General features: G+C 43.4%; 1 protein-coding gene across 5 annotated transcripts in view; it reads right to left on the minus strand.

The window, feature by feature from the left end:
* Positions 1-27,101, minus strand: part of mrpl33 (mitochondrial ribosomal protein L33) — a 49,197-nt gene that overhangs the window by 3,755 nt on the left and 18,341 nt on the right. For all 5 annotated transcript variants that reach the window (XM_052025023.1, XM_052025024.1, XM_052025025.1 and 2 more), the window contains exons 2-3: positions 16,019-16,037; positions 3,294-3,400 (exon numbers count right to left, since the gene is read on the minus strand). In XM_052025023.1, coding sequence (XP_051880983.1) covers positions 3,294-3,400; positions 16,019-16,037 — 126 coding nt within the window. The remainder of the gene's footprint in view (positions 1-3,293; positions 3,401-16,018; positions 16,038-27,101) is intronic.

Below are 27,101 nucleotides of genomic sequence, written 5' to 3' on the forward strand. Positions count from 1 at the left end.
TGCCCTCAGTCCGCAGGGGTGACCCTGAGCTACAGGTTACATGACACTTTAATTCCCCAGCCCACTCTCACTCTGACCTCGGTGGCCTCCTACAGTGTTAATGAGGCCCAATGCAAGCTCAAGGTACAACACCTCATCTCCGGAGACACAGGAGACTGCAGATGCTGGAACCTGGAGCAGCAAACAATCTGTTGGAGGAACTCAGCGGGTCGAGCAGCATCTGTGGGGGGAAATGAATTGTTGATGTTTCCGGTTGAAACCCTGCATCAGGGTGCATCCTGTTGACCCGAAACATCAACAATTCCTTCCAAACCCACCCACCCCCCACACCACAGCTGCTGCTCAACCCACCAAGTTCCTCCAGCAGATTGTTTCTAATATCTCAGCCTTGATCTGGGCACTTTGCAACCTGCGAGACTGAATATCGAATTCTCCAACTTGAGATAACTCGCCCTTTCTTTACGTTTGTATCAGGAATGGCCATTTTTACCTGCCATCACCCTTTCTCCCCCTTTTTTCACCTGTATGCTCTCCGGCCTGCTGAGCATGTCCCAATGTGCCAGACCATACATTATCCAGACTTCACAACATTAGCAACTCACTACACAAAGGAGCTTAACTGTCTGTTAAATACCATGTTACTTCACCTTATCAGAGAAATTCCCGTTGGTCCACCCTTCCTGTCTGCTAGCTCGACTAACTTGTCCCTCTCTTTCTCACTTCCGATGAAGGGTCCCAACTGAAAACTTTGACTGGTTCTCTTTCCACAGACGCTGCCTGACCGGCAGAATTTTACCAGCAAGTCTCTGTTTTTTTTTACTAAGGTAGCTGTGGAATCCATTCCCTGTCACAAGGAACAAGGACTCAAATATATTGGGAATTTCAGAGTAAGTGGTATGACTTACTGCACCTGAATTTGTGTTGCCAAGAATACAAGGTGTGGTGGGGATTTCAGTATTAGCCCAGAGACAGGTGATCACACTCGAGTCATAAATCAGCATTTCCCCAACCTGTATTGTCCCTGAAACACACTTCTAACCTTCTAATCTTTTAATCTTTGATTAAATGAGTATTTCATGTTGATCTTGAATAATCATCCCTGTTCCAAATGGGGGAGAGTTCACACTGCAAGACCTACTAGAATGAGAACAGAGTAATGCATTGGTCCAGAAGAGCACGGGGGGGGGAAAATGTGCCGCTGGATTGAGGTTTACCACAAGAACTTAAAAACGTAAGAAACATTTCAGCCACAAGATCCCTTGAGCCATTCAAACATGACTCAAGCTTCACCACCTGCCGGGGGGTGTAAACCCGGTGGTCACTTCTCAACATAAGGGGCTGATGATGCAGGACAGAGTGAAGAAGAAAATTCTTCACCTGGAAAGGAGTGAAAGGTGTGGAATTTTCTACCCAAGAGGACCGTGGAATCTCGGTCACTCTGTATATTCAAGACAGAGGTCAGAATCAGGTTTATTATCACTGACTTATACGATTTGTTGGTTTGCAGCAGCAGTACAGTGCAAAGACATAAAATTACTATAAATTACAAAAATAAATAATAGTGCAAAAAAAAACGAGGTAGTTTTCATGGGTCATGAACCATTCAGAAATCTGATGGCAGAGGGGAAGAAGCTGTTCCTTTGGTGACATACCAAATCTCCTCAAACTCCTGACGAAACAGAGCCACTGGCTTTGTCTTTAAGATTTTCGGTATTGAGGAAATCAAGAGATATGGGATTAGTGCAGCACAGTGGTGCTGAGGTCAAAGATCAGCCATGATCTACTGAATGGCAGAACAGGCACGAGGATCTTCTTGTTATATTTTTACTGCTGAAACCCCATTTCCTTGGATTCAGTGTGTCCATGAATCTATTCTTGCAATGTGCAATGGAGAATTCGAAGGATTTATAACCTCAGTGTACAAGGAATTTCCCAACTCAATCATAAAAGTCAGGCTCTAATCCTTGCACTTGGCCTTTAGAGAGCAGAATTGGAAGACTGCGGGGATCTTGGAAGGTTGCAGTGAACAGTGTCGGGAACATAATTTATCCGCCAATGATTACTTGTTCTCATGCTGAATATTAATCAGTACCTCAAGGGCGAAAGGGCTTAAAAATTCAATCCCAATTTACTAATCAGATGTCAAATATTGCAATTGTAAATCAGGTTTCCTCTTTCATTTGGCCATCAGTAGACATACCACACACACACACACACACACACACACACACACACACACAGTAATGTTCACTGATTTCACAACAGCACATCACAACCTTTGGCTGTATCTAAATCTCAACTCCATGGGTAGAAGCCAGGAGAAATAATCTTGAGTGCCAGATGATGGGAAAGTGACTACCAACGGACTGGAAGTGGGACTCAAACCCATTCTCAAGCAACAACTGTGGTGGCTACTGGAAGAAGAATTCTTAAATATACACGGTCGAGAAGCTGTAGAACGCATTGGTGTAAGTGATTGGAACAGTAACCACGTCAACGAGTATAACATATATTCAGCTGGTCACGCAGCATCTGTAGAAAGGGATACAGTATCAACACCTTAGGTGATGAACTTTCATCAGTACAGGTGGTTGAAGAGGGATGGAGAGATATAAGGGTAGAGAACAAGCAAAAGAACATGGAATAAAAGGAAAAATAGAGAGAGGGAGACACGAGAGACCGCAGATGCTGGAAATCTGGAGCAACACACAAAGGCACTGGAGGAACTCAGCAGGTGAGGCAGCATCTGTGGAGGGAAATGGACAATCGACAAGCTGAAATCATAAAACAGGTTGGATGGCACTGTTGGAACATTAACTTGAACTGCTTTCCTCTCTGGTTACTGCTTGATTCTGCTGAATATTTCCAGCATTTCTGTTTAAGTAACTTCCAGCATTCATGGGGTTTTGTTTCTGTAGCATTAACGGGGTTGGATGAACATCCGCTTCTGCACTGGGAGAGATCACTCCATTCTCAACCAAGAGTGTGTGGTCCATGCCCTGCATCACCTACAGAGCACAGCACTGTTGTAACGTACTGCTCCTGTTAACCTAACATCGGCATATTTTGGCAGTGAGATTACAATACAGAACGAACGATTTCAACATCAGCCACACCCTCATGGGGAATTGAAACCTAGTGTAAATTTAAGTTTAACTGGATTATGATTGTAACAGTATGCTCAGATATAAAAGTTTTGTGATAGAAAAGGAATGGGTGGCTTGCATGATAAAGAGTGTTGAGTAAAGCCAGCGACTGGTGCGACACATGCTCCAAGCACACATTACGTTTACCTCTAGGATCATGCTTCCTTAGGACTAGCTTGTCCCGGAGTCGACTCCGCTTTGCGTTGAAGCAGTACCCAGTTCCGGCTGCGCTCATCATCTGCACAAGGATGGACCTGTGAAGAGCCAACAGTCAGTCGTTGCGCTGTCAGGAAACGGAGAGATTTGAGAGTATTAGCTCTAAGAGCTCTGGACAAACTTGGATGGTTTTCTCTGGAGCGGCAGAGGCTGAGGGGAGACCTGACAGAAGTATATAAAATTATAACCAAGACCTCAACGGTGGAACAGGTGGATGAAGTTACTTCGAACTCAACGGCTGTGAAGGCGGAAGAAGGCTGCAACAAATCCAACAGCTTCAATCATCGTGGTTTCCATGCCATTGGAATCGGTTGATTTGTGAAGTATCGTGTGCTTTTCGTAGTGCAACATCGAGTACACGTTAAACAAATACATGCACAGGCGTCTTTGCTCTGTGGGCTATTTCTCAAGTCTTTCAGCAATCAGGGAAGGGCGATGTGATGGCTGTAAGCTCCTAGTCAAGAACCGGACTCATAAACCACTTGAGAGCCCATAAATAGATCAACAGAACGAAGACCATCATCCTCGACCTCGAGCGATAGCCACAACGACAGAAAACTATGAGAAGCAAAGACAGGATAGATAGTTGGAGTATTTATCCGAGGGTGGAAATGGCAAATACTAGTGAGCAAATACTAGTGAGCATAGATTTAAAGTGAGAGAGGGAAAGTTTAAAGGAGACTTGCAAGGCAAGTTTTTTTTATATACATGATGCTTGGGGAGGTGTTGGAAGTGGATATGATCCGACGGGTCACCATGCACAAGTCCCTGGACAATGGGGGTAAAGGTGTCCCCAGTGTCGCCCTCATCCTGATGACCACCTTCATCTGTGGCTGCATCAGGCCTGTGCATGGACCCAAGTACGTGGGCACCAAGTGTCACTACGTACCGAGGGGTCCCTGCTGTTGTGAAGGATGGGCCTGGCACCGTTGCTGTACAACATCCTAGTCAGCTGGACGTTGCCAACACTACCTGTCCTTCATGGAAAAGTTCTTCCAGACCAACACCTTTGACCACAAGGTCCATCAGGCAGTGGTCAGCACGGAACCATCCTACACATACTGCAGGAGAAGGACTCGATGGATACTGTGGGGTGGTTCCCTGAGCAGACTGTCCAGACCATCTGGCAGAATGCCTCATCGCCAGAACTCACCAACAAGCACCAAGACCTTGCTTGGCTGGTGGTGAGAGGGGCCCTCCCAGTCAGATCCTTCCTGCATGGTCGAAACATCAGTCCCAGTGTGCGCTGCCCTCGGGAGGACTGCGCTGGGGACGAGACGGTCACCCACCTCTTTGCGGGCTGTGGGTTTGCGAGGAGGGTGTGGAGAAAGATGCAGGGGTCCTTGTCACGGTTCATCCCCAGCAGCTGCGTAACATAGGATTCTCTGATCTATGGGCTGTTCCTGGGGACACACACACACAGACGGACATCAACTGATGCTGGCAGGTCATCAACTTGGTGAAAGACGCTCTTTGGGCTGCCCAAAACTTGTTGGTCTCCCAGCACTGCGAGATGCCTGTAGGGGAGGAAGCCCCTTAAAGATTGTAAATATGGGATTGGGGTATCACCCCAGGGAGCCACACGAGTGGCATCGGTGCTGTGGTTTGTATAAAAAGTAACACTAATAATCGATCTGTACATGAATGTAAAGGTTTGCACTGGTTTATTATTGTATATAGTTTGTCTTTTATTATGAATAAAGTTTATTTTGGTAAAAAATAAATAAAATGATAGCAATGTTTAAGAGACATTTAGGTTCATGAACAGACAGGGATGGAGGGACATAGACCATGTACAAGCAAAGTGTTAATTTAAATTGGCATCGAGGTACATCGTGGGCCGAAGGGCCTATTCTTGTGCTGTACTGTTCTGTGTGTTCCACGGAGACCAAGACAATTTATGTAGAGGTCTTCGTCACAACATCAGACTCTTGAATGGACCTCTCATAAGCCAAAATGTATTCTTGATCTCCCAATCTGCCTCCCGTGGCCCTTGAACTTTATTTTACCTGCACTTTGCCTTCTCTGTAACTTTTACTACCTCGATGTACTTGTGAATGGCATGACCTGTCTGGATGGCATGGAAACAAAAGTTTTTCATTGTATCACATATAACAAGACAATCATAAACCAATTCCAATTAAAGGTGCCAAGTGGGTAAGATAAAAAGGAGGGAGGAACAAGGGCAATAGTAGGCTTTCAAAATGCAAGGGAGATGATAAGGTAGAGCAAAGGTCTTAACTGCTGGAGTTCTAGCAGATGGGGAACTTTTGAAGCAACCTTGGAGTGCTCCACAATGTTCTTTATCAATGCATTGCTAGTTTGGTGATTTACACTCCTCGAACAAAGCGACTGAATCAGTCACTCCAAACGGTGAAGCAAAAATTCAAGCTACTGCTTTGGAGAGGGTGCAGAAGAGGTTCACCAGGATGCTGCCTCTGGATTAGAGAGTATTAACTACAAGGAGAAGTTGGACAGACTTGGGTCGTTTTCTCTGGAGCAGCGGAGACTGAGGGCGACCTGAGAGAAGTGTATAAAATTATGAGAGGCACAGAGTAGAGAGTCAGAATCTTTTTCCCCAGGGTAGAAATGTCCCCAAGATATAGCTTTAAAGGTGAGAGGGGGAAAGTTTAAAGGAGATGTGTGAGGCAAGTTTGGCACCCCCCCCCCCCCCCCCCCCCCCCCCGAATGCACTGCCAGGGAAAGTGTTGGAAACAGATACAAGAGCAATGTTTAAGAGGCGTTTAGCCAGGCACAAGAACAGGCAGGGAATGGAAGGATATAGAACACGTGCAGGCAGATGGGATTAGCTGGAATGACGTCATGGTGGGCCAAAGGGCCTGTTCCCATGCCATTTGATGTACCGTAAGAGCTCGGGCTACAGCTCATACGCAGCAAGGATGTGGAGGTGCACAAGGACTATAGCTGAAGAGCTAAAAGCTAAAGAGAGCACTGGAGTTAGATGAAGCGTAGCCACATAGGTGAGGACTGTACCAACACGGGCCTGGATCTGGAAGGGATCATGGAAACGAGGTGAAGTGATGCCACACACAAGAAAGGACGTGAGGGAAGATGACTTCAACGTAGGGTCTGGAAGGTGCTGCTGGGGGTGGTAGTCGAGGCAGATTCAATTATCATGTTCAAAGATCTGGAAAAGGTTCTGAAAGAATATGTGGGGCTTTCAGGAGGATGGGGCTGCAGGGCTAGTACAGATTCAACAGGCCCAAGGGCCTCCTTCCATGCCGTAACCATTCTACGATACCACACCCTGAAAAACCAACTCTGGAGGCTCAGGATCAAGTATAACTCAGCCGATGGGGCTTGGGGTATAAGGTTTCGTGTCAGCGACGGGGTAGAGTGGAAATAAAAGTGCTGCACTTCCTTTACAATTAGTGGTTCACATTATCAAATGAAAACTACTAGCTTGGTGTGAGAATTCGGGCATTTTAATTAGGTGGGGCACCTAACCACTGCTTCAGCAATGATTACACTAATCCAAGAAGCAGATGGCTCTTTGCCAGTGAAAGTAAGTTCAACTGATGGCTCAACTGATGGTTGGAGATTTCTAAAATCTCAATTACACAGCACTTCTAAAGAAAACCTGCCTAATAACTTAGTCCCTCAAGATTTGAAAACAAAACACTTCAGCTCCTTGAATTAGTTGCAATCATTGTAACACATTTAATGACCTCTACTATCTGGGTCAATACCTCACAGAGTTTGAACTAAAAACTTCTATCCTATTTTCAAGGCTTCACATTTTGATCAGTTATTTAATTGTGAGGTGCATCACTGTCAAACAAACACGATCCCCATGAACATATACAAACCGGGATATAACTATACATCAGGAGCAGAAACCTGCATAGTTCTTAACTCCTCTAAGCTCAGTGCAGCAACTTCAGATATCAGCAGTTACTAGCCAAGAATCAGAATCAGATTTATTATCACCTTTACCAGTCAATAACATGTTTTAGTCCATATTTTGGAATTAATATCCAGGATGAAGTTAGAAGATAGGTTCTATGGTAGCAAACGAATTGTTCAGAAACAATTGTTAGCTGATTTATACAGACAGACGAGTCATAGAGTCATATAGCAGTACAGCACAGATATAGGCCCTTCGGCCCAACGAGTCCATGCTGACCACATTCTCCACCTAGCTAGTCCCAATATCCTGCGTTCAGCCCACATGAGAGTGATTACAGACTGGGATCTAATCAGAATCAGATCTATTATCACTGACTTAGGTGACATGAAATGTGTTGTTTTGCAGCAGCAGTACAGTGCAAAGGCATAAAATTACCAGAAATTACTAAAATAAATAAATAATGCAAAACAAAAGGATAGTGTTCATGGACTGATAGCAGAGGGGAATAAGCTGTTCCTGAATCGTCGAGTGTGGGTCCTCAGGCTCCTGTACCTCCTTCCCGATGGTAGTAACGTGAAGGGGGCATGTCCCAAGGGCAGTGGTCTTGACAAACAGGAGACTGGACAGTGACATCAGAAACAATAAACCCACCTCTCAGATGGTGACAAGTATCATACACTTGCCGATTTCTGGCAATGCTGGAGATCTGACTAGCGTTTTGCCAGGACTTCCACAGTAAATGACTCCCGAAAGTTAAAAATAGAACAGAATCAGAACTCAAATAACCTGCAAGTGCTAGAAGGACATTAGGTGCAGCAACATGCCTACTTTGCCTGAACGTCAGTGCAGCTGATTACTGCCCTCACGGTCTGCATGACAGAACAAACGCTTTGCCTAAGCCTCACCCTTTTCACAAGGCAAGGCTCCATTAAGTTACAGCCTGGGAATTGTGCTGCAGAACACCTCCACATAAAATGGCAGCAGAATCATAAGAACGCAAGTAGCAGGAGTAGGCCATTTGGCCCATCATGAGTGTCCTGCCATTCAATAATATCGTTACTGATCATTTATTTACTTTCCTGCACTAAACCTACACCATTTAATTTCCTTAATTTACAACAATCTATTGACCTTGGTCTCAAATATATTCAGCAACTGAGCCCTCCACAGCCCTCCTGGGTACAGAATTCCGAAGATTCCCTACCCTTTTCATGAAGGAATTTCTAATCTCCAAACCCAATAGCCAACCCTTTTTTTTGCAATTTGTAACTCTGGTTCTAGACACCTGAGCTTGGGGAAGCATCAACCCCGCATCTACCTTGTCAAGCCACATAAAAATGTTGTACCTTTCAATGAGATTATCTCTCGGTCTTCTAAGGACAACAGAGTACAAGCACGGTCAGCCTCACCTCTCCTCAAACGACAAACCCATGGTCCTAGGAGGCAAGCTGGTGAACATTTGCTGCACCAATTCTCTCACAGGCATATCCTTCTTCAGTACACTAAACGTAGAACAGTACAGCACAGGAACAGGCCCTTCGGCCCATGATGTCTGTGCTGACCATGATACCAAATTAATCTAAACCTATCTGCCTGCATATGATCCATATCCCTCCATTCCCTGCATGTTCATGGGCTTGTCTAAATGCCTCTTAAACGCCACTATCATATCTGACTGCACCACCACCCCTGGCAAGTGTGTTCCAGGAACCTACCACTCTCTGTATAAAAAACTTACTCTGCATATCTCCTTTAAACTTCTCCCCCACCCCACCGCTTGTATGGAGACCAAACCTGAACACAATATTCCAGATGCAGTCTCGCCAGGGTTCGAGATAACTGAAGCAAGGCATCTTTGCTCTTGTATTCAAATTCTCTTGCAATAAAGGACAACCTGTTAATTTGCTCCTTCACTGCTTGTTGACTTTCAGTGAGGTATGTACAAGGACAGCAAGGTCCCTCTAATCATCAACCTATAACCACTTAAAAAAAAACTTTTTTTTCTATGCAAGTGGGTGATCTTGTATTTTTCCACATCATATTCCATCCTGCCGTCTCCTCGTCCATTCACTTAGTCTGCCGATGTACCCCTGAAGCTTCTTTGCATCCTCATGAGCAGCCCACAATACCACCCAACTTTGTACCATCAGCAAACTTGGATACATTACACTCGATCCCTTCTTCCAAATCATTCTTGGACTGTGGCTCCAGCACTGATCCTTGCGGTCAAAATCCTTGTCCAGTCACACATCCTAATTCAAAAGTAACCTGTTTATTTCTATTCTCTTTTCTGCCTGTTAACCAGTGCTCAATCCTGACCAATGTATTACCCCTAATACCATGTGTTTGAATCTTTTTCAATAATCTTTTGAGTGGCACTTTATCAAAGGCCTTCTGTCTGTCTTTCTGTCTGTCTTCTTCTGTCTGTCTGACTTTATCTGTCCAAACAGACTACATCAACTAGTCGGAGACACGAGAGACCGCAGACACTGGAATCTGGACCACCACACAAGACGCTGGAGGAACTCAGCAGGTCAGGCGGCACCTGTGGAGGGAAATGGATAGTCGACGTTTCAGATCAAGACCCTTTATTTGGACTGAAAGATCTGCACTTCCCTTCTTTATACTGGGTATCTCCCCATCTACCTTTCAGTCCAGATGAAGGGTCTCGACCCAAAACGTCGACTATCCATTTCCCTCTATGGATGCGGCCTGACCTGCTGAGTTCCTCCAGCATCTCGTGTTATATCACCTGGTTTCACCTTATCTATTTTGCTAGTTGCAACCACACCTGGCATTCTTTAAACATCTGTTGCACAGTGTAACCTCTCAGCCTTTGACAAGCTTTACCAAGGAGGAAGACAAGAGCAATAAGCCCAGGGAAATGCCATCATCTCCATCTGACAAACCATCCTTCTCCTGCATATCGATACACCATAGAAAGCATCACGGCTTGGTACGGCAACTGCTCTGCCCAGGACCGCAAGAAACTGCAGAGAGTTGTAGACATAACCCAGCGCGTCACAGAAACCAGTCTCCCCTCCTTGGACTCTCTCTTTACCTCTCGCTGCCTTGGCAAAGCAGCCAGCATAATCAAAGACCCCACCTGGGTCGTTCTCTCTTCTCTCCTCTTCCATCAGGTAGAAGATACAGGAGCCTGAGGGCACATACCACCAGGCTTAAGGACAGCTTCTACCCCACTGTGATAAGACTATTGAACGGTTCCCTTATACAATGAGATGGACTCTGACCTCATGATCTACCTTGTTGTGACCTTGCACCTTATTGCACTACACTTTCTGTGTAACTGTGACACTTTACTCTGTACTGTTATTGTTTTCACCTGTACTACCTCAATGCACTCTGTACTAACTCAATGTAACTGCACTGTGTAATGAATTGACCTGTACAATGCAAGACAAGCTTTTCACTGGATCTGAGTATAAGTGACGATAAACCATTACCAAAGATGGATCAAAGTCCTGCAATTTCCCATCCAATACACACACAAACACTGAAAGACCACAAGCACCTCAGGGAAAGCCCACCCATCAACTTGCAAGGCCAGGTAGCATGGGACTTGCTGTCATCACTCACACCCTGAGGACCAAGTGGAACAAAAACACAAATATAGCACTACAAGAACAATTCAGAATGAACCAACGATTGGGTCCTCCTTCGAATTAAGTTCGGCAATGAGTTAACAAATCTACAGGGTGTGCCCTAAAATTCAGGATTGGTTCTTGAAAGCGTGAGCCAGTGATCATCTTCATTCCTGTCCGGATGGAACTAAATGGTTTATCTTGTCCTATCCTAGATATGTTCTGGCTGTGACTGGAAGAAGATCCTGACCACAATTATATTCGCCATTATTACTGCTTCTTTAGTCTGTTAGTTTAGACAGACAACTGCTTAGCAAACAAATACAACAAACTCATTTAAACCAATATATCATTGTGGTTTCTACACAAAATGTATAGAGCTTGAGAGCTTAAGATAATAGGAGCCCGTGAGTAAAATAGTTCCACATTTTTGACTTTCAATAGCAGACTCTCTTGGTTTTGTTCCCACTAAGTAACTGAATAGATATATACATTCATCATTCAGCCGCAGCTGGAGAAGTGCATCAAGAAGGGTGCTTCAAGTGCACTTCAAGAAGCATGCAAAGGTTTTAGAGAAGGTACGGAAGAGTTTTAAGGTATGGAGAAGCGCAGTTACGTGAACAGACTGGAAGAGCTCAGGTTGTTCTCCTGGGAGCAGAGAAGGCTATACGATTTGACCAAGGTGGTCAAAATCATGAAGGGGATTATGCAGCAAATAAACAGACAATGCTTGCACTAGCGGACAGACTAATAACCAGGGGGCACCGATTTAAGTTGGGTGAGCAGGAAGCAAAGACGGCATAAGCAGTAACTGAATTTCATAAAACTGAAGATGCTGACAATCTGAAATATAAACAGAAAACACCGCAAACACCCCGCAGGTTGGTGGAGCGAGATAGTCTCGTCGTCATATTGCTCCCCACCCTCATTGCAACTTACGGGTTTCCTCACTTTCCTGATGAACCGTCTCCAACCCGAAACGTTAACCCTGCTTCTCCCTCCACAGCAGCTGTGAACCTGCTGAATGTTTCCAGTATTTTCTGTTTTGATTATGCAAGCAGTAACTTTCTTTTCCACAATGGTTTTTGGATGATTAGAATCTGGAACAGTCTGCCTGTAAGGTGATGGAGCCAGTTTCAAAGCTGTCTCAAAAACGCAACTGGATAAATACATACTGGTCCTCAGGTTATCATAAGGGTTCAGAACGCCCAGCTTCTGTACAGCCTGTACATAAGAGCGGGCACTAGGAAGACGGGACATGGACTTGCTGGCTGCCGCAGGCATCCTCTGCTGTGTGGGAACTTGGTTCAGGGCCACATTTTTGACTTGCAAACCGTCTGGGTTACAAACAGTTCACAGGAACGGAACCCTGCCGTAACGTGGGGAGGACATGTACAGTATGAAATGCTGGAGAATGGGGACGGTGCAAGAGCTGTAAACATTACAACCTGCACTTGTAGACAGCTGGCACAGACCGACTGGCAAAGAGCATTGCTTCTGGCTCTCCTAGGGTTCTAGGAACGTGCTTTGTGAGAGGAGACCAGAAAACCTTTAGTGTTCTCAAATCCTCCTCCTATGAAATTTACTTTTCTTCCATTAAAGTTTGACTTTTTCAGAAAAAAATCCAATTGGATTTAATTTAAGTGGAGATTTTTTTTTCTTTTTATTGGATTTTTGAAGAAACAGGTGTGTGGAAACAGTTACTCCTAGTGTTGCTTTGTCAATTAAATAAGTTCTCCAAAGTTTAAGCTGGTAGAATTTAAGATAAACTGCAACAACACACCAGCAATGGGAAAGTGAGGACACAGTCATTTTCCTACACACAGGAAAAGATCTCTGCTGTACTTTAATCAGTGATTAAACCAATGGGAACGGGTTATTTTATTTGTTCAACACTGCACTACATCAAAATGAAAACTGCTACAAAATACACTGCATTGTTTAATTCCAATTGTTCAATTCATCTTTTGATACCTTGAAAGAGTTTGGTCATCAGTTAGGCAGAATATAACATTGGACGAGGAGGGTTAGTGCAAGAGCTGAAGAACCAGAAACATTGCAACTGGTAAGAAGAACAGAGCAAGGTCATCTGTATACATCCACTGGCACATTGAAAGAGGATCCGAGATCCCAACTCCAAGTATAAAGCAGCTGTTCTAGAAGTGAGGTAAACCTTGACAAGAAAGGTCATGCCCACGTTTACCAGCAAATGTTTACAGACACAAGCAGCAGGCTGTCCCCCACGCCCCCAATGAAGGAGGAATGGAACATGATCAGGTTTTCTCCACCACAGGAAGTGACTCAGTAAAGTAATCACACTAAAACGTGCCATTGACAAAGTGGACATCAATAAACTGGAAGCATAGGGTTGGCAGAAGTGGGGTAAACAGTACATGGTGAGTAATGCAAACAATTACTGTTGAAATAGAAACAGGTAACATGCAAGATGGTTATAATAATCTGGTCCTGATGCACACTAGTGCCATCATGGAAAGATGACAGAAGAGCAAACCCTGATGGCCTCAACAAAGAAGTGCAGTGGTTCTCTTAGTGTTCCTTTTCGGGCCTCCCTCGCTATGAAAAGCTCACATTTCTGCTCTAACAGTTTGACTCGAGGTTCAGCAGTAAAATGATGTCAACACCACTGCCATCGCTCCAAGAGTGACGTGACACACAGCCCAAACCTTCAATTAACGCGTCTCTTGAGGAGGGTTCTTGCATTCAATTCTTGAAACCAGATCAATATATTGATACCAAAGGACCAAAAGATGGTCTAAGAACATTCAAATTTGCATTGGATGCTTTTAATCTGTGCTTAAATTGTTGTTTTCATTGGGATCACAGAGCTACTTTCTACATTTATGCTGGCTATATCCAGTTTTGTTACCTAGGCCAAGTTGCTAGTAGGTCTGTGACTGCATTGCCGAGATATGCAAAATAAATTTCGCAGAATACAGCTCACTGACTTCAGAATTAAAACACTGCCAACATTAAAACAGCTTTATAATCATTCTCAAATGGCTGCCAACAGAATCACTAGCAGTCCTCAAACCACCACAGATATTACCCAGCTTTGGGAGCATGAAGCCACCAGACACCAAAAATCCTACTGCTGACATTTTTGCTATAGAATACCTCTGGACATCAACTAGAAGGAGTCAAAAGAGTGACACGTGAACAACTAAGTCTTTGCCTCCACATGGGTTATTAGACATCCGCTCAAACCTTACGAGAACTCTTACCTATTTTTCTACTGGTGTTGAAGAGGCACCAGATGACACATCAGGGGTGGCCCAAAACCTTTGAAGAGACATTGACCCAAAACATTGAGTTTCTCTCTCCGCTGACCCTGCCTGTCCCGTTGAGTATTTCCAGCATTTTCTGTTTTTGTTTCAGATTTCCAATCTTGTTTTGCTTTTCAATTGTTAAAAAAAGATGAAGTGGAAGAAAAAGAAAGCTGTCTGTTTCTTCCAATTCCAACATTGCCCAATCCTTTGCTCTTAGTGGAACGTAGGAGCTGCTGGACAAGAAGAGGCCATGATCCATCTAATTTCCCTTTACTCAGTTGGTACAACAATAATAAAATGGACAAATCGTGGCAATCAATCTATTATTAACGTGAAGCACATGATACCAAGGAATCCCTGCTGACCCTTATCACAACTCCATTGTTCACATGCTCTAACAAAACGTACATTTTGCTGATAAGAATATGGGTTGAAGAAGTGTGACATTGCTGCTCAAAAGAAGATTTGACTCGAGGTTCAGCAGAAGTACAAATTCTAATAATTTCTAGAGAGCTTTTCCAAACATGCTCATTGAAATACTGGTATCCACAAATTAAATGGGCAGCCATGGTAGTGTAGCGGTTAGCATAATGTTTTACAGCGCCAGCGACCCGGGTTCAATTCCCGCCGCTGTCTGTAAGGAGCTTGTACGTTCTCCCCGTGTCTGCGTGGGTTTCCTCCGGGTGCTCCGGTTTCCTCCCACAGTCCAAAGATGTACGGGTTAGGAAGTTGTGGGCATGCTGTGTTGGCGCCGGAAGCGTGGCGACACTTGTGGGCTGTCCCCAGAACACTCTATGCAAAAGGTGCATTTCACTGTGTGTTTCGATGTACATGTGACTAATAAAGATATCTTATCATTTTTACTTTATGCCTTCTTCATGCACAGGCTGTGAACTCAGGTTCTAAAAGAAACCTTCAGGATCTAAAACACCATAAACATTATTTCAATGGAGAACATTTCCAAATTACAGTTTCTTTCCCCTCTATCCTTCACTTATTCTGGTTGTGTTCCTCTGTTTCTTTTTAATTGCTGTAAATATTATTTCCACATGGCGACGTGAAAGTGCACAGTTTCCCAAGTGGAGCTGTACCACTGATTCAAAAGGTAGCGGGATTACATCACACGCTACTTCGAGCTCAATATTGACCTTCTAAATCATCCCAATATTTGATCTGCTTTACTCCCTGGCACTGCACATCGTTGAAATAGCTTCTCTTTATTTCCAATTGTTACCCTCAGATCTCTCATTTTTCCTGCCCAACATGTTTTCCTTTAGGGTTTATGATCCCCTTGTGGGGTTCTTGGTAAAGCACGACATTGAACCATTTATGCTGCGTGTCTGATTCAGTCCTCCTTCTATCTTGCTCTGTTTTAGAGTCCATCATCTTCTTATAAAGTTAACTATTATGCTTCCGATAGCTCCAAATTATGAAGAAGGTTGTAAAAAATTCCCCATGGAAGTAATATTCCTCTGGGCTCTGGGTTGATTCCAAACACAGACTGTTAAGTATCAGTTATAGGACTGGTTCCCAACGAAAGATTACAGCAGGTCCATGAGGCTTTAATAATGCTGTGGTAATATTGGTATGAAATTCACAAAAAAAGTAAAAATATTGACTTTTAATGACTTCCATACCTTCATTTTAAAAAAAACGTTAAGCAATGTGGTTTCCGCAAGTTTCTTTTGTTACCTTTTTTTTTAAAAAAGAAAAAGTTACTCCAAAATCTCACTTTGAGTGGGAACAGGAGTTTGGTGGCAATATGAAAAGCATCATTACTTACTTCTAAAACACCCTCTAGTTCCAAATCATTAGCTACCTAACTCCTCCCTAACTAAGATCCAAGTCAGAAAAGCATTTAGCATGTTGAAATAAGCAATAAAATTATCAACTTACTTTGACTTGCTCTTGGCAACTGCAGATATTCAACATGTTCAATAAAAAAAGAAAAAAAATATGTTAGTTCACTTAATTATTCATTTTCATAGCCCTACGTTGTAAATTTTAAATCAACCAGCAATATATTAAAACAGTTCCGGTTACAGATCAGCTGAAACTAACACACCCTGTTGTGACTGACAAAACTGAGCCACACAGAAGCAATAACTGGGAGATATAAAAGTCTTTATTCAACACAGCAGATCTTCTGGGGAGAATCTAATTCTCTCCTCACACAATGTTTTATACTTTTTAAACACAAAGGCAACAATAAATAATTAACTACAGTTTCAATGGCTATAATCATTACTTAACTTTAACATTTTGAATATAGACAGGTAACTTTGCAAAATTACATATTTACAATGAGAGCACATCCCAACTAGCAGTACCCCTTTGAATATTCAAATACTAGGGGCTGGTCCAAAAGCTTCTGAGCACAAACTGCATGCACCCAAAAATATACCTCTTTTGTTACAAGTGTTGAGGGATGGCTCCCCGAATATACAACTAGCCAGGATATAAAGTGACAAAACAGAGCTATCCTGAACTGCACATTAAGTGGTAGGGATACGCCTTTAACGACGTGTTAATACAGGAGGTGGCCACTTAATGCCTTCCCTAATCTCATCCTGAAGTTTTCAATGAGCACCAATTAACATGAACATTCATCTACTGTCTTCCCCTGTGCAGTTTCAATGGTACAGAATCAGAATGTCCCACACCCAGTGACCAAAGTTGAAGTTAAATTGTGAACAGATTTTATTTCTTGAAGACTGGCTCTCCTTTTAATTAATATCTGCTATCCACAATTTCATAACTCCAGAATAATTCCTAACATACCCAACAAGCCTTCTATCAAGATTCCTTGGAAGAATTTAATATATATTTTTAAACCACCTATAACTAATTACTATGACTGGTTCTGGTGAAGCGTCTTGGACCTAAAATACTGGAATTGATTTATTATTGTCACATGTACTGCAGTACAGTGAAAAGCTTGTCTTGCATACTGTTCATACAGTTCAATTCATTACAGCAGTGCATTGAGGTAGTACAAGGTAAAACGATAACAGAATGCAGAATAAAGTGTTACAGAGTTACAGGGGAAGTGCAGTGCAGGTAGACAATAAGGTATAAAGCCATAACGAGATCGATTGTGAGGTCAAGATTCCATCTTATCATACCAGGGAACTGTTCAACAGTCTAATAACAGCAGGATAGAAGCCTGGTGGTACATGCTTTCAGATTTTTGTATCTTCTGCCTGATGGAAGAGGGGAGAAGACAGAATGTCTGGGGTGGAAGGTGTCTTTGATTATATTAGCTGCTTTACCAAGGCAGCAAGGAGTATAGACAGAGTCCATGGAGGGGAGGCTGGTTTCCATGATGGACTGAGCTATCCACAACTCTCTGCAATTTCTTGTAGTCACAGACAAAGCAGTTGCCATACCAAGCCATGATGCATCTAGATAGGATGCTTTCTATGATGCATCGATAAAAATTGGTGAGGGTCAATGGGGACATCTTGTTTCTCTTTCCATAGATGCTGCCTAACCTGCTAAGTGTTTTCCACTTTTTCTGGGTTTTTTTGCAAATTTCCAGCATCTGCAGTTTTATTTGGATTTTCGTATGATTATTTAACACAGTTCTTTTGTGTGTTAATGGATGGTTTCTTTAAGGAGGATACAAAACAGTTCCAAGGTGAGGTAGACAAATTGGGTGAGTGGGCAAATACATGGCTGATGCAGAATAACATGGATAAATGTGACTTTATCCACTTTAGCAGGACAAACACAAAGACAGACTATAATTTAAATGGTTATAGATTGGTAAATATTGAGGGGAGGAGGCTAGAAAAGCCAAATGGCCTATTCTTGCTGCTTTCTATACAATCCATCTGTTGCCATTGAGTTGGCTTGAAAGGCCTGCTCTGAATGAACAAGGACTAAAGTGGAGTACAATTTGCTCTGCTTGATCCTAGCTGGACAGAAAATGCTCACTTAAACTGAAAACTCACTAGCAGACTTAATCGTACCCCTTGAGTGCTGCCCTGAGATACCTCTCATTACCGCAAGGGCATTTTAGGATCAGTTTGTGATTAGAACAGAGTCTTGTAATGCACCAGTCTTTAATACTTCTTCCATTTGTTTAGTCACATTACTGGTATTTATTAGTCAATCCTAAACAAGGGTCAACCCACCCGGCCAGACCAGGTAAAGATGGCAGATTTTCTGCCCTAAAGTACATCAGTGAACCAGTTGGATACTTACCACAATAGTTTCCTGGTCACCAGTCCTAAAATTAGTACTTTATTCAAGGGTTATCTAATTAACCAAAATTAAAATTCCCCAGCTGCCATGGTGGAGTTTGAACTCAAAGATTCATGCTTCTGAATGCTAGTCCAGTAACTTAACCACACTGCATATAGTATCAGGTTCAGAAAAGCTATACAGGATTCAACATGGATGTGGATGGAGAATGCAGGAGGTCAGACTGAGGGCACCAAGGCATGCCATCTGGTACTGAAGTAGAATACACTGCCCTATCTGGGTAGCCCTGAAGATTAAAGATAACCAGTACATGTTGCCATGCCTCAATTTTTACTAACACGGCTCAGTTGGTAGCACTTGGCCTTGAAGACCATTGTTTGAAACCCCATTTTGAGGATCTGAGTCAAAGAATTGAATTGAACTCTTCCTCCAATGTACTGCTGAGAGAATGCTGCTTTGTTGGGTCAGTTGAACACAAAATATCTCAGGTTACTCCTTCAGAAAGGACACACACCCCCGGATTGAAGTGTTAATGCTTTTGCCCAAACAGTGTGCTACACAGCAAAAGTCAGTGTACTTCAAAAAGTACTTTTTTTTTGCAAAAAGTAATCCAGTAAAGTGCTTTGAGGTGGAATAATGTGCTGTACAAGAGCAAGCTCTTTATTTTCATTCAAAAGGTGAATGACAATGGGAGTACAGCTAATCCAACAGAGTGGTGTCCGTGGCTCCAGTGTCACCTCATGGGCTTCCAAAATCAAGGCATCTTCACCAGCTGGCCTGTGTATAAAGCAAGGTTATGTTACCATGAGAGAAGGGTACCCACTCAAATAGGCAATACTGTATATCTAGTGTTTTAATCATGGCCAATGCTCAATAATTAAAAGAAAATTAATGTAAAGGCCAGAAACAGGAACCATCCAATCAATGTACACTTCCAAGTGAGGGCACTTTTTAAAAGCAAAGTTATTAAGTTGGACAACACCAAATTAGTTTGCTTATCAAGGGCGAGAACAAGCAAAGGTGAAATAAAACAGCAGCCATTAAGTCAAGTACACCTTAGGGTATAAAATACTAGGGAAAGGGAGACCAAAGAAGAGAAAATTCCCAGGATATCCTGGGAACGGATTAAGGCAGGAGATAATGCAATTGGTCTTGAATTCCATAGGAGTGCATTTGGACTATAACTATATGTACAAAAGCACACAGGAGTCAGGTTTAATGGATTGAAATGTACCCATCTTCATCAAATCTCCAAGCACCATGTGGGATCATTCAGTTCCCAGGATAATCGGGTAGTTAGCTGCAACTGTTGAATTTTGATATGTTTTGTTTACACTAAGATGAGCAAGACTGGTGCCAAGCTGAAACCTTTTGTCATCAATGTGCCAGAAAAGGAGGTAAACATTTGTATGGAAATAAAAAAAATGCAGGTGCTGAAAATCTGAGATAAAAAACAGAAATTGCTAGAAACACCCAGCAGTCAGGCAGCATCTGTGGAAGGAGAAACAAGTGATATTTCAAATGGGAAAGAGGGGAAACAAGTTAGTTTAGGTAGCAGACAAGGTGGGGGAAGATGGGTAGGACAAAGGGAACTAGATGACCACAAGATCACAAGAACACAAGGAGCAGAAGTAGACCATTCGGCCCATCGAGTCTGCTCCACTACCTCACTATGAGCTAAACTATTCTCCCATGCAGCCCCAATTCCTGGCCTTTTCCACATATCCCTTGATACCCTGACTAATTAGATACCTATCAATCTCCTCCTTAAACACCCCCAATGATCGGGCCTCCACAGCTGTATGTGGCAACGAATTCCATAAATCCACGACCCTCTGGCTAAAGAAATTTCTCCTTATTTCTGTTCTAACATGGCAGTTAAGAGGCAGGAATTAGAATCATATTAAACTCTTTTTTGTCTATGTAATGTGTAATGGTAAAGCTGTAGGACATGCCCAGCGTGGTGTATATATAAAAAAGGGAAACTTAGCCAGGATGACAGCAGACAGATATAGCCTGTTCTGATGCAAGAGAAAGAGCAAGATATTTCAAACTAGGGAATTCGATATCAAGTCTTGCAGGCTGCACCGTGCCCTGACAGGAGATGAGATGTTGTTCCCGAAGCATGCGTTGGGCTTTGTTGTAAAAGTGCAGGAGGCCTTGAGAGAGGTCAGACCAGGAAGGTGAATTAAAGTCTAAGAATCACTTCTGAACAAAGGTACACCACAATCTATGGTTGGTTTCTCCAATGTGGAAGGGACCATATTGTGAACTCTGAATTCAGTAGACCGGATTGGAAAAAGTACAAGTGAAACACTGCTTGACGTGGAAAGAATGTTTGGGTCCCTGGATGGTGGGAAGGGAAGAGGCGAAAGGATAGGTGTTGCACCTCCAGAGGTTGCATGGAAAAGTGCTATAAGATGAGGAGTGGGCATCAGAGATGGAGGAGTGGACCAAGGAGTCATAAAGGGAGCAATATGCTGAGAGGAAAATAGGTGTCTGGTAGTGGAATCTTGTTGGAGCAGGGGAAAATTGCGAAGGATGATCAATTGAATGTAGAGGCTGGTGGCTGGAAGGTAATGACTAGGGGAACTGTGTCCTCGCTCTGTCCAGCTGAAGACGTGAGAACAGAGGTGTGGAAAATAGATGGGATATAGTCAAGGGTGCTGTGAACTGCCTATTCAAGACAGTTTCGGAAAGCCTCATCATGTGCTGCAAAGGATCTCCTCAGGGAACGTAGGTAGATTTGATAGCATTTCTGTTCCCATTTTGAAAAATCACAGCACCAGCTTTGCATACACAACAGAATATGGGAATAAACACCAGCTAAGTGTTAAGTTATTTATTTCCATTGAAGAATTCAAAGAATATTGATCACAACAGATACTAAACACTGGCAGGGTTAAATCCAGATTGAAATTTGAAGTTTTTTCTACTGTGCTGATCTATTCAGGAAGTGAAATACTGTACAAGAAGAGATTAGTTTGCAGGATAATCATATCTTACATCTTTCAGCAAGTTATGCAAACTAAAAAAGCTACTTCCAGTCCATTATCAGATTATGCTGACTCACTATTTATTCAGGAGTCTTGTATCCTTCCAATGAAATACAGGCCGTGGCTTTGAATGATAATCATTTGATTCAATACACACCTTTGCAAACACTAAAGATTCACCATGTGCATGCACTGCACCTTACTGTCACTCTCTTCCTGTCCTCAGATGATTTCACTTTGGTCCCTACCTCATCCACCTTTTCTTCAGGGACCTGCCACCTCTGAGGTTTCAAGTCATACTCAACATTATCCATAACACTGAAGATAGTAAACACATATAATCCTGCCCTACCTGGCTTGATCTGCCCATCATCCTCCACCCCTACTTGGTCCACCCATCACCCCAGCCCGTCGCACCATTACCCCTCCCTCTTTATACTGGCCATCTCCTCTCTCCATTCTTGGTCTTGATGCAGGGTTTCAGCCCAAAATGTCGACAATTCCTTTCCCCCTCTTCTCTCCTCTTCCATCGGGTAGAAGATACAGGAGCCTGAGGGCACGTACCACTAGACTTAAGGACAGCTTCTATCCCACTGTGATAAGACTATTGAATGGTTCCCTTATACGATGAGATGGACTCTGACCTCACAGTCTACATTGTTGTGACCTTGCACCTTATTGAACTGCACTTTCTCTGTAGCTGTGACACTTTACTCTGTACTGTTATTGTTTTTACCTGTACTACATCAATGCACTCGGCACTAACTCAATGTAACAGCACTGTGTAATGAATTGACCTGTACGATCGGTATGCAAGACAAATTTTTCACTGTACCTCGGTACAAGTGACAATAATAAACCAATACCATCACAGATGCTGCTCGAAGCACTGAGTTCCTTGAGCAGATTATTTGTTGTTAGTAAACAAAATCCTGGTCCAACGTCCCACAGTGGAAATGTCTCCCAGAAAGAAGCAACCCCTCAACATGCACAGTCATGTAGTGGGACCAGAACCCTTGACCTTCCAGCAGGGGCTGAACAGCTATAAGCTCAGCCAAGCAGACAATGAAGTACAGGCTAGTGTTGAGAGTCATCTACCAGACTCAGCTCTAGTTGGTGGTGGTCGACCACAGAAGAGGAGTCAAAATCTCACAAATAAATGCATGGTTGTCACAACCATCAAATGCTGGAGCCACACAGCTCTTTCACTGGTTGGGCGATTATTTTATATAAAACCCTTGTAGTCATGCCACTGGAATCAGGAACTTGAGGTTGCAAGCTCAGGTGGCAAGTTGTGAAAATGAATCCATTAAATTGGATCATACATGACTTAGAGAAATAATCACAGCCACTTCTAGACTGTCCTATAATCCACTGACTCACTAATTTTCTTTCAGGAAACCTACCTGGTCTATGGAATATCTCACTCCTCTCATGCAAAGCAACTGATTCATGTCATAACTAAGGCACTAGCAACAACTCAGAACGTGCAATAAACACTATCTGACTGATGGTGTCACATCCCAAGAAGAACATCTCCCCTGAATCAGATTCCTCTTAACAACAGCCGTTGAATCTGTTTTCTTCCCAGTCTCACCTACCATTGGAGACACAAGAGACTGCAGATGCTGGAATCCAGAGCAACCGACAACCTATTGGAGGAACTCAGCGGGTCGAGCAGCATCTGTTGGGGGGGGGGGGGGGGGGGGGGGGGAAGGAATTGTCGACATTTCGAAATGTCAACAATTCCTCTCCCCCCCACAGATGCTGTACGACCCGCTGAGTTCCTCCAGCAGATTATTTGTTGCTCTCGTAGCACGTATTGCTTATGGTGACTGAAGAAATAGTAAAGACCAGTCCTTTCTGGGATTGTGTCCATAGTGCAAAATGTGTAGTACACAAAGATTCCTGCAGTCTTTATTAATATATTTTATAATTTAATAACACATTTGCTCTTATGAATAATGGTATTGTGCACAATATGGGATATGTGCACAATATCTTTTATAACACTTATACAACATGGAACAATTTATTCCGACTAGGACACCGTATACAACCCAACAATATAAATTGAAAGCATACAGTGTCAAAATCTAGATTGCATTTTAACCATTTCCATCTTGCTAATCTACTTCTCAAATGTGTTTAAAACAGGTTTCTTCTAGTGGGGATTTCGGAATAGAGCCACAGTCTCCCTGCGTTAAATTTAGTTTACTCAGGAGGGAAATGGCGTGGTTTTTTCCTCACCCAGAGTGTGTGGAGATGTGGAATTCTTTCTGCCAGAAAGCTGTGAATGCTGGATCATTTGAATTTTTTAAGACACGAGATATTAAATCAGAAAGCGCATCTGAGCATTTGGATTGAAGACCGGCAAATGGAGCAGAGGAACAGATCAGCCACAGATCAGTAATTGGCAGAATAGGGCAAATGGTCTACTTGTAACTGTACCTCTTTCTACTCTGGAACTGGCTGCCAGACAAGATGGTGGAACCAGATGCAATCACTACGTTTAAGAGACATTTAGACAGATACTTCAAAAGGCAAGGCATGGAAAGATACAGTCCTTCCAAGAAGGATACCGGGATGCAGGCAAATGGGATTAGTGTAGCTGGGCAAAAAGGTCAGCGTGGATGTGCTGGGCTGATGGGCCCACATCTGTGCTGTTTGACTCTATGACAATTGTATTATTAGCTATTGGCAGCTGATACTATCCTAAGCACAGCAGGTTGCCAAAAGTGTCAACATCTGCAGCAAGATCCCCTTCCACCATTCAAGAAGGGAAGCAATCTGGATTGAATCAGTTAGTGAAAAGTGACCGGATTGACCCCGAGGCATTCCCTGCTGCTTGGTGAGGCAACTGACCGTCACCAGGCAACGCACAAAACGCTGAAGGAACTCAGTGGGTCAGGCAGCATCCATGAAGGGAAATGGACAGTCAACGTTTTGGATCGAGACCCTTCATTTGGACTCAATAACTGGATATGTAATTGAGTCTAGATGGAGGATCTCAACTGGAAACGTCGACTGTCCATTTCCCTCCGTGGATGCTGCCTGACCGGCTGAGTTCCTCCAGTGCTTCATGTGTTGTTCCAGATTCCAGCATCTTCAGCCTTTTATCCAAGCGACAATCACTGGGTTTTATTTTCCCCATTGCAGAATGGTAAAGATTTGAAAATAAGGTTTTCTTTAATTGTCTTTGTAAAAGTAAGCTGCAGGCATCACTGTATGACTTGCACCACAATCATAACTGCACTTGTAAATGGAATTTACAGAAAGGTATTCTTTCGTAGAAGGCAAGTAGAATGCAAGGCTTCAGTTCCTTTGGACACAGGTGTACTAACTGGCTCAGGAACACAAGACAATGACTCCATCTACAGGTTCGCCAAGCAGCATGCGAAGTGCCCTCAGATTAACAGCAGACCCTCTCTCGCTGGGTCCAGCCTTGACGTGCGAATGTGGAGAATGCTGACGTAATAGGTATCAGCTCTGAAGCACGTCAGTAGCTAATTGCTGCCTAATTAGGCTTGAAGTTCCGGTGAATTAATTGTCCTATTCAACTCAGCATCATCATTCCTTTTTTAAACTTGGTTTGCTGCTGAAATGGAAGCATCTCTTGGTAGGGTTGCTGCCTCACTTCCTGGTCTCAAAACAAGGGGGCCCATCTGTTCTTGGATGGTACATGCACGTCACTAAATGTCATCCACAGCTCATCCCCTTAGCAGAACTAGTTAGGTGTTAGATACCAGGCACCACTTGCAAATCACTTACTAAAACATAACACATGTGCATAATTAAATGCAGAAAATTAGCACCAGTCATTTGCGGTTGACTGGTCCCACGAGCTAAAAGCCAGATTTAATGCAGAAGTGCATTTCATTAAACAGACACATAATCCTTAGTAGGATGGGCAGCACATCTGCGCAAGGTCAGTGCATCTTACCTGCCCCTGACATTCTCAGCTCTACAACCTTTGGGAAACCACCCACTAGTGAGACACCGCAAATGAGAACTGATATGAGAAATTCAGCTCAACAAGTTCACCAAAATGCAATGTTACTTTACCGCAGTGATGGGTGGAACTGAGTATTGACTAAGAATATCCACCCCAGCCTGACTCTAACCAGCAGTAATATCTAACAGCTGGCAGCAAACACTCAGTAAAACACGTGATGCTCAGTATGCTCAATGACCCATGACAAGTGAATTTACCTGCATCCAGACAATTTCTACATTGACCGCAAAACTGTTTAAACAGAACCATCACATTCTTTGCCTCAATAACATGGTCAATACTAGGTGTTTGTTGGATGAGGGCATTTTAAAACAACATAGTTTTCTGTTTATTAAAAAGACTGTGAGCAAAGATCTCTCCTTTTATAGAGTTATAAAGCACAGAAACTGGCATTTCAGCCCAAATGGTCCATGCCGACCAAGATGCCCAATCCAAGATAGTCCCCTTTGCTGGCGTTTGGCCTATAACCTTCTAAACCTTTTCAATCTGTGTATCTGTCCAACTGTCTTTTAAAAGTTGTTATTGTACCTGCCTCAACCACTTCCTCTGGCAGCTCATTCTATATAAATACCACCTTTTCTGTAAAAAAAAGTAGCCCCTCAAGTTCCTATTAAATATTTCCCCTCTCACCTTAAACCTATGCCCTCTAGTTCCCCAACCCTGGGAAAAAGACTGTGCGCATTCACCCTATCTATGCCCCTCATGATTTTATACACCTCTATAAGATCACCTCTCAGTCTCTTACGCTCCAAAGAATAAAGTCCTAGCCTGCCCGACCTCTCCCTATAAACTCAGTCCCTCAAGTCCTGCCAATGTCCTTGTAAATCTTTTCTGCACTCTTTTCAGTTTAACAGCATCTTTCCTATAGCAGGGCGACCAAAACCGAACACAATACTCCAAGTGCGGTCTGACCAGCGACCTGTACAACTGCATCATGACCTCCCAACATTTATACTCAGTGACCTGACTGATGAAGGCCAGCATGCCAAAAACCTTCTTCACCACCCTGTCTACCTGTGACTCCACTTTCAGTGAACCATGTACTTGCACACCAAGGTCCCTCTGTTCTACAACACTCCCCAGTGCACTGCCGTTCACTGTGAAAGTCCTATCTGGATTTGCCTTCCCAACGTGCAACACCTCACACTTATCCAAATTAAACGTTTCACCTGGGGTAAAGTTGGTGATGCAAAGGACAAGGGCAAATTCCTTTCAACTCTGTTTCCGCAGTGTTTATTGGAGCAAACTATGTTTCCTGTCTGGTGGCTTGCAGTACCATAGGTAAAATGAGCTTCAGCCATCCTAATGCATTCATTCCCCAGTAGATATTAGCTCTGGGGCAATTCAACACTCAATTGTTCTTTGCTCAGGAGACGTCTGAAGTTGGCTGATGTTGGTGCCATTTTGGTGCAGAGCAGCCTCATCGCTCTTCAGCTAAGTAGGCGGGTGCCTTGCGGAGGGACCTGCTAATCGGCAAAGCTCAGACCTTCCTACCATCATGTGTGTCATTCTAACCAGCCTCTCACATTGGCACCGAGCTCCCAATGAGCTCAGAATCTCTCAGCTGTTGCAATGACAGATGACTTCTGCTACCAGTAATCTGTACAAAGCTGGGCTTTTACAATGTACCCGGACAGCTGAATTGCAGGATGCCTTTCGCGGAGTGTGATCCTGGGAAGGAACGGAATCTGACGGTAACTAACAGTGCTGCAGGGTCAAAGCCCCAAGGACCCAGGTTCGATCCTGACCTCTGATGCTA

The sequence above is a fragment of the Pristis pectinata genome, chromosome 10, assembly GCF_009764475.1.
Source record: "Pristis pectinata isolate sPriPec2 chromosome 10, sPriPec2.1.pri, whole genome shotgun sequence".
Classification (NCBI taxonomy): domain Eukaryota; kingdom Metazoa; phylum Chordata; class Chondrichthyes; order Rhinopristiformes; family Pristidae; genus Pristis; species Pristis pectinata.